General features: G+C 40.5%; 1 protein-coding gene across 1 annotated transcript; it reads left to right on the forward strand.

The window, feature by feature from the left end:
• The first annotated feature begins 1,134 nt into the window (after positions 1-1,134).
• Positions 1,135-8,064, forward strand: LOC103094739 (zinc-alpha-2-glycoprotein-like). Its single transcript, XM_007472602.3, has 4 exons — positions 1,135-1,312; positions 4,625-4,885; positions 6,081-6,356; positions 7,752-8,064. The coding sequence occupies exons 1-3, from the start codon at positions 1,237-1,239 to the stop codon at positions 6,344-6,346; spliced, it is 603 nt and encodes a 200-aa protein (XP_007472664.2). The 5' UTR covers positions 1,135-1,236; the 3' UTR covers positions 6,347-6,356; positions 7,752-8,064.
• The last annotated feature ends 1,229 nt before the right edge of the window (positions 8,065-9,293 follow it).

Here is a 9,293-nt window from a genome sequence, read left to right on the forward strand (position 1 = left end):
TATAACAAATAAAAATTATAAAAAATAAACGAATAAATTAAAAATATAAAAATAATAATAAAAATAAAAGAATTAATAAAATAATATAATTAATAATAATAATAAAATATTTATTATTTTTTAACATAGTCATTTTACTAGAACAAGTACTGACCTAGTAATCAGAAACTTTTGGTGAGGATCAAATGAGATAACAGATGAAAAAGAACTTTGAAAACACTTCCATGTGTGCGCTCCTCCTCCTTGCCCCTGTGGGAGTCCCACATGCCCCAGACACCAGGTGTGCACTGCCCATGGCTTGTCCCCAGCCCCCACTGTGGAGCAGCCCCACCCCCAAACCCCATCCCACCCACCCACCTCTGACAGGCTGGGGCAAGGCCATGGCTGTGGGTGTGCAGTTCCTAGGCCCCAAGGTGCATTGAGCCTGCATGCAGGTGTGTGTCATAAGAAATGACTATGTGTGTCAGTGCTGACACATGTGTCATGGGTTCACCATCATGGTCCTAGGCTGAGACACACTGACCACTGATAAACCCCTAGGTTACATGTGGACCTAACACTAATACTAGTCATATTTCAAAAAGCATCTTGCCCAGGTCACTTTCTCCAAAACACTGTAGCATATGTGTTTGGATTCTCTGCTTCCAGAGTCACAGATTCTCAGGTGGAGGAAATCTCAGAGCTCTTCTAGTCTGCCAGAGTCAAAGTATGAAATACCCTTACAAACTCTTCGCTAATCTGTTCGTTATCCTGGTTCTTCTCCTCTAGATACATTCTAGCTTGCAAGTGTTCCTTTTAATATGTGTGTTTAGAATTGGACACAATATCCCAATGGGGTGTGAACAGAGCAGAATCCCACCCTCAACCCCTTCATCTAGACCCCATACTTATGTTTAAGTAGCACAATATTATAATACATTTGTTTGCTCTACTTTGTTTGTTGCAACCATTTGCATTGGCTAACTCTGAGCTTGCTGTCCATTAAAACCCTTTTCCTCTAACTTGCTCTTGGGACACATCCGGTAAGTGTTCCTTCTAGAATTTCAGGTTCTATTTGTTTTGTTTCCAGTATTCAGAGGGTGGATTCCATCCTGAAATTCTCATTGGCCATTGGATTGTCCTCTCCTGAGATTCAATAGCATATAAGACAGAAGAAAAGAGTGCTATCAAACCACCCATCATCAGTAATCCGAATCTGACCAGATTTCTGTGCTGATATATATCACTGGACTTGGAATGATGGAACCCCTGGTCACTGCCATCTTCTTGCTATTGCTTTCAGGGACTACAATGTCCAAAGAACCAAACAATTGTGAGTAAACAAATGGGAGAAATCTATCTGGTTTGGGAGTTAAGAAGTGGGGTGAAATCAGGGAGTTGAGAAGAAATGTCTAGAGTCAGAGATTCTAGGTTCTAATCCTACTTCTGCTTTATCATCTATTTTTACCTTGGGTTAGTGTTTTAACTTATGTGGGCTGATTTATCCTACCTTGAAGATGGGAGTGGTGTAGAGAGTTAGGATCAGATGGTCTTGCATATACCTTCTAGCTCTAAAGAGATGAACTTCTATGGAGAGGGATCTCAGAGGCAAATTGGGATTCTCTCCTCAACATTTGACTTGGTTGCCAGTCCCTAGACTTGTTTTCTACAGATAAATTCATTCTGCTCAGAGAAAACAATTTGGGAAGTAGACAAAGAGAAGGGAAAGCTAGACAATAGGGAGAGAAGTGGCAGGATTCACCCCCAAATCACCATGGCATTCCTGAAACACCAGATCATAGATCAGTATCTATTACCCCACAGGAAAGAGCAAATGGTACATACATATGCATACACACATCCATATACAGAGTCAATAGGAGTACATGCTCCATTACTCCTGAAGAATTGCCCTCCTAACCCTAGAATCTCTATCAACCTTTTAACCCAAAGCAAGGAAACAGAAATTACAGCACAGATTAAAAAAAAAAATTACTGATCTTATTGACCAGGAAAGCTAGATGTTAAGGCATAAAAATAGTAACATGGTGAGAGCTGAGAGATTTTCAGGGGACTCTAAATGTCCCCCAGGGCTTTGTGGAAGGCACAGTATGTGCAGTGTGGCTATATAAGTGATATTGATGGATAGGGAGTAGAAATGGGGTAGGAAAGGAATGTGGACCCTAAGATATAATGTCAGGAGTAACCTAGAAGTTCCAGCATTCACTGTGTCATTTCTCAGGAACTACAAAGACAAGATGAGGGAGGAAAGGTGTCTGGAGGAGTGGGGTCTAGGGCTCCTATTCCCAACACTGTCAGGCACTACCATGAAGTTCACAGATGTGCAAATGCAGATCATGGAGGGAAACTGGCAGCTGAATAATCTGAGTTGGTAATTATGGAGGGGAGGAAAAAATCCCCGCTCCTTATGCCTTAGTAACTCTGTCAGAGACATAAGTCGAGTGAAAGAATGCTTAGATTGACACAGAAAAGTAGTTTCTAGGTTCTTACTTCTGTAGAATAATAATAACATGTATACTACACAATTTGTTACAGTTTGCAAAGAAGTTTCCTTACAGTAATGATAAGGAGGGAGTGTAAATTATATAATCCTTGTTTCACAGAGGAAGAACCTGAGGTCTGGAGAATTCAAATTATTTGCCTGCGTGCATACATGTATTGAGTAGCAATGCCAGGGTTCCAGTGCTTAAGTGGATCCTTCCCACAATGGCTCCTGCTTCTTTCTTCTTTAAGCCTTTGTTCTTCTTAGGGGTCCCCAAACTAGGGCCACGTGCGGCCCCCTGACGCCATTTATCCGGCCCCCACCACACTTCCGGAAGGGGCACCTCTTTCATTGGTGGTCAGTGAGAGGAGCACTGTATGTGGCAGTGACGCAATAGGCAGCGTCTCTCACATACAGCACAACTTCTGGTGACAGAATCCTTTGCGAGGAGCCTTGTTCTAAGAGTCACTGAAGGAGAACAAGACTCTGTGCAAAGGATTATGTGGCTGCACAATGGAAGACATCAGCATGGTGAGCAGTGATCTGGGGGAGGGGATTCCGCACTGTGTGTACTGCTGCTTGGTATAGTGGTGGAGGTGATGAGCCTGTGCAAGGTGTGACAGGACCATCACAGGCAGTGCTGCAGCCTCTGCTATCCCTGACAGCGGCATACAGATTTGTTCATAGGTTTTATTTTATAGTTCAGCCCTCCAATGGACTGAGGGACTGGGAACAGGCTCCCTGTGTAAAAAGTTTTGAGACCCCTGTATCTATGTGGAGACCAGGCTGCTTCTCCAAAAGAGCTGACACATTAGACCCTCAAACCAGCTACAGGGAAGTGACAAATGTAATTATTGATTCGGGAGGGGGCAGGGCTTCTAAGGATCTGAGTTTAAAAGAGACCCAGATTTTTCATGAGAAGAGAGAGGGACTTCAGAGAGAACCTAATGCAACTTTCCTGTCAATATAGAAATACCCATCCTCTACCACATTCCATATAATGGTTATCCAGTCTCTGCTTAAATACTTTAGGAGCTCCATACTTCAAATGGCAATCCAGTTCATTTTTAAGACCAATCACAGATTTAGATTATTCTTTTATCGAGTTGAAAGCTGCCTTCCCATAGCTTCAACAAACTTGATCTTCCTTCACAAAGTAAATCCTCCAGAGTGACAGAACCTATCTGTTCCTTTTTTTCATCTGAAAGTCCATCAAATACATGAAGGCAACTATTATGTTCCTTCAAACCAAAACACAACCCATCTCCTTCTTTTCTTCAGTTTGAACATTCCTGGTTCCTTCCGCAGGTCTGCATATGACCAAGATTTGAATCTCCTTATCATATTGGACATCCTCTTAAACAATCCTATTTAAAGTGTGTTTTCTCTACTCAGGGTGTGAGATCCTTCAGATCTGGAACTAATTTCTTTTTCTATTTCTATACCTAGAACTTAGTAATTTTTTTTTGTTTTTACATTTTATTTAATTGATTAATTTAGAATATTTTTATAGGATTACAAAAATCATGTTCTTTTCCTCCCATCCCCTCAACCCCTTTCCATAACCGACACACAATTTCACTGGGTTTTACATGTCTTTGGTCATAGGTCTTGGTTAATATTAAGCATATAATAAAAGCTTTTTTGTTCATTGCTGCATTTCTTCATTGTCAATATCTAGATTGAAATGCTTAGCATATTCCAAATGTGACAAGGGAAGATTAACATGGTACTGAGATTACTTGGTACTAAAACTGCTGAGTGTGGGAATGTCAGAAAAGAGGAGAACCAGGAGAAGGTATTCTCAATAGGTAGGTATGTGGGGTAGGATTTGAACTAAGGTTGTCCTAACAACAAGGCAGCTGGGTGATACAGTCTGGACTCAGGAAGACTCATCTTTCTGAGCTCAAATCTGGCCTTGACACTATCTGTGTGATCTTGAGCAAGTCACTTAGGTCTGGTTGCCTCAGTTTCTTCATTTGTAAAATGAGCTAGTCAAGGAAATGACAAATCACTCTAGTATCTTCATCAAGAAAACCTGAAATGGAGACATGAAGAGTCAGACACCATAGAAAATGATTGAACGAATTTGGGAGGTTAGTATTAAAAATGTCTCATTCAGTTCTCTATGACTTTTCTCAGTGGGACATTCTCAGTGTGATTCTCTGGCATACCGGGACATGGCTCTGATATACTCCGGGGCTGAGCACAACTTATTCACGAACAAAGCCTTTTTCAATAACGAACTTGTCTACAAATATGACAGTGAGAGTCAGACGGCAAAGCCTCAACCAGGATGGGAAAATGTGGAAAACTGGGGTGAGATCAGCAAGCTTCAGAAAGAAAGAGGAGATTTTGCCTTGGAGAACGTGGAACTAATCAAAAAAACCTTTGGATATAGAGGTGAGTGAACAGAAATAGGTGTGGGACTGAGAGGCCTAATGACTTGGAAAGGGTCTTGGGCCTCCCAGTGACTTCTGCCTAAAAGGGGTTGCCCTTAATTAGGAGGGGGGGTTAAAGGGGATTTATAAAAAAGGGAGGAGGGAGAAAGGAACAAAAAAGGAGACAGGGAGGAGCAGTGACTGGTCACAGCCCCCAAGGTGTGGAGAACAGATCCAGAGAGAAGCAGATAGAGCCATCCTCAAGACACATCTCTATCCCCTCCCTGCCTTCTTCCTCTTTTCCTTTTCCTGCTCTTCTACCCAACACAATGCTCTCAGTGAAACAGGAAGCGGGGAGAGATCAATTCCTGCTTATTATTCATCAACTTAGGTAATTTCTCCCCTCTCCTTACTTCATGAATCACTTGGACCTCTTCTACCAGCACTATGATGTTGCCTGACTTACTTGACTCTGGAACTGATAGGAAAATGACTGAGATCAGAACACTGGGAAGAACATTGACTCAGGAACCCAGATGGTTTCTGATAGTTCATCTCTCTCCAAAGCTTGGAGTCAATGATCTCCTACACATCACTTAGTGGCAAAGTCAGGCCTAGACCCATGATGTCCAGTTCTCTTCCTAGAGCTCCTTCTATTCAACCACACTTTCAGTAACAAGTAACCACTGACCAGGTCAGTCTAGCACTTATCCTGGTTAGTCACAGGGAGCAGCACTGCATTTGAGTCATAGAACCTTGGATTGAATCTTGGCTCTATTATTTCCTGTCCTAAAAAACTCAGGAAAACCATTGACCTCCTCTGGGCTTCAGCTTCCTCTTCTCTAAATGAACAGGACTGGATAGATGATGGTAAGGTTATTTCTGGTCCCGGCTCCAACAATTATTCTGCTCCAATTACTCTGCTCTCTACTCATACATGAATGGAATGAGACTTAGACAGTTTCAAGGAATTAGCCTAAAGGGAACTGCTATCTTAATTTTAAATTTGTTTCTTATTTGGTTCATCATGCCTTAGCTGCCTAAGGGAAAAGAGTGGAATGTTTCTTTTAAGAAAACACCTTATATATTTACTAGGAAATCTGGGTACATTTCAGGACTAAGTATAAGCTGATATAATTGTTATAGCAATCAGTATTTGAAAACACATTTTACTGTATTCTGGAGGGCTCACCACACATGGGGTTTGGGTGTTTCAGATGACTACAACTTAACTGGAATTTATGGTTGTGACGTTTGTAAGAATAATGTCATCAAAGTGAGATGGACTTATTATGACAGTGACAAGCCACTCATTACATTCGACACCAATGGACCAACCTGGAAAGCACTGAGTCGTGAAGGAAAAATACTCAAAAAAAAGTGGGAGGAAGACCCATCAGCTCCAAATCGGGCCAAGTCCTATCTAGAAGAAGACTGTCCTAAAAAACTCCAAGAATACAAGAATTATAAGAACACTAACTAGGACAAGCCAGGTAATCAGTCTACATCCTGTTGTCATACTCACCATGGTTGTGTCAGTTTAGGGGCTGGGGCCACACCCATTAGGGGACCTGAAAATGATGCCTATTTTAAAGTCTTCACTGCCCCCAGAATATTTCCTCCCCCTTTCATTTCCACTAACCAGGGGAGAATGAGGCTTGAAAATATGAATTCAGAAACTTCTATAGCTCACTTGTTGTTGAAGTCAAAATCCCTGGCAGGAGGGTTACTGTGACTTGTGAGAGATACAGGGAAACATTTGGACTTACATGGGAAGTATGATAGAAAGAAAAAGAAGCCTGTTATTGTAAGGCTCAGCCCTCCTTGTTTCTCTCCACTCATTATATCTCAGCTTCTCCATAGGAATCCTTTCCCACATTTTATCTTGCTTGTAATGGGAATCCCTAGGCCACACACAGGGCAACCAAAGCTTGTCACTGAACCATTTCACAAAACAAAGTCATTCCTCTTTGTGTGCTTAGAGGTAGGTTAAGTGGTACCTTGGGTAGAGTTCTGGGTCTGGAGTCAGTGAGTGTGAATCAGGTTGCATTCCCTTACAGGAGGTGTGACCCTTGGGAAGCTACTGACTCTCTGTTTCCTTTTGTGTAATGGGGATAATGATAGCAGCTGCCCCCATAAGTTGGTGTGAAGAACAAATGTGATAACATTCACAAGTGTTTAGCACCTAGGAGGCCCTTAACAAACACTTGTTTCTTTCCATATTTGATTCCTGCTATTTCTCATTTCTGGAATGTCCTGCCTCCCTTCTTCTACTTATCTACTTCATTCCTATTCTTCAAGACTTGTTTCAAATTCCCCCTGAACTCTCCTTTTTCCACAGTTTTCTCCCATGTTATGGTCACATTCACTATATTTATTTAGTTCACTAAATGTATTTAGAAATACATCCTTCTGAATGCTTCCTTAGTATAAGAGCAAGGACCACATCTTCCCTTTCCTTGTGCCCCTCATAGTAGGCAGAATGTGTCAGTATTAGCAGGGGGTCAATAAACATTTTCTTCTGAATTGATAAATTGATAAGTAAAGAGGGAAGGCAGGTGACTTGGTTTAGAGGAGAAGGGAAGGTTGGGTTATAATCTCTGTTGGGAAGTTACAGCTCATTGGAAATAATCAATTTAAGAGAATAGTATTCAAAAATGGCTTCTGGATAAAATTTGAAAAGAATGGAAGAATATTGGGAAAGAAGGAGTCTGAAGGAAGTTGGTGGTGGGTGGGGATTTTTGACTGAAGGGGGGAGACTAGAACTGGCTGGGAGAACTGTCAGAGCTGCTGTCAACGGCTCAGAGGAGGAGGGTCCAGAAGAGAAAAAAAAATCATAGAATAATCTAAGTAAATGAATAACTAGGATAAATGGTATGTTTCAATAGGTGACCAAGGGCGATGGGAACTTAGCAATGGAGCTTGCTAGTAACCCCAACTAAGAGGAGAATGAGAAGATGTGAACATTTTCACCACCATGACTACTTCCTACCACTATACTATTACTTAAAAGTTACCTGTCATTGGATTTCCAGCCAAGAGAACTACACAATTCCAAATCCTGTCTTTGGATTTCCAGCCAAGAGAATTACACAATCCAAAACTCCTTCCCTGTAAGAGCTTACAGTATGAGCTAAACAATATTAAGTGACCTATACATCATCATAAGAAATAAAGAAATAAAAGTCATCCAGCACTGTGTATGCGCAGATTTCTGGTTCCATTGGTATAAGGTAATCACAGCAATGAGGTTTTTTGTAGCAATGCAACAGATTCTGGAATTTTGAATATTCTAGCCCTGATACTGAATGTTAAATTACTTGCTTAGAGTCATACAACCAATAAATCCTTGCTCTAGACCTAGTCATTCCCTGTCACTTAGTTCAAAGGGCCACACTCACCATATGTTCCCTATGGCAAGACAACAAGTAGATGTCTTGCCCCCAGAGTCATAGATTCTCAGAGATGGAGGAAATCTCAAAAATATTCCAGTTTAATCTCAAACTAAAGCATGAATTATCTTTACAATGTCTTCTTGGAAGGCCTTGAATAGAAACAGATCTCATTGTTTGCTGATATTACATTTCTGAATGGCTCTCTTTGGGAAACAAATTCCATTTGAAATTTTCCTTCCTAGAACTTTTGACTTAATTCTAAACTTTAGTCATTATTCCTAGAAAAGTTGAGTAGTGGTACAGGACAGAAGAAACAGATGCAAAAGATTATAGTAACCTTGTGCCTGACAAAAGTAAAGGTCCAAGATTTGGGGATAAGAATTCATTATTTGATAAAAATTGTTGAGAACAGTGGAAAGCAGATACACAGAAACTAGCAAACACAGAAAATACCATCCACCAAGGCAAGTTCAAAATAGTTATATGACCTAGATATTAAGAAAGATATCATAAAAAATTAGACCAGGGAACAAATTACCCATTAGATTTATGGAAACGTGAAGAATTTATGTATAAAGAAGAGATAGAAAATATTGTGAGTTGTAAAATGTATCATTTTGATTACATTTAAAAAAAGGTTTTATGTAAGTAAAAACGAATATAGTCAAGTTTAGAAGGAAAACAGAAAATTTTGGAGAAAATTTTATAGACAGTTCTCTGATCATATCTCAACTATATAGAGATATTTGTCAAATTTGTAAGAACCCAGGTTTGTGGGAGTAGGGCAGCAAGATGACTCAATGGATTGAGGACCTGGCCTAGAGTATTAGGATTTAAATTAGGGCTCAGATACTTCCTAACTGTATGACCCTGGGCAAGTCACTTAATGCCTATTCCCTAACCCTTTCCTCTCTTCTGCCTTGGAGTAGCATTGATTCTAATAAGGAAGGAAAAAAGAAAGTGACTTATAAAAATATGAACCATTCACCAATTGGTGAATGATCATCAGATATGAATAAACAGTTTTAGGATGAA

Source organism: Monodelphis domestica, chromosome 1, assembly GCF_027887165.1.
Source record: "Monodelphis domestica isolate mMonDom1 chromosome 1, mMonDom1.pri, whole genome shotgun sequence".
NCBI classification, from domain to species: domain Eukaryota; kingdom Metazoa; phylum Chordata; class Mammalia; order Didelphimorphia; family Didelphidae; genus Monodelphis; species Monodelphis domestica.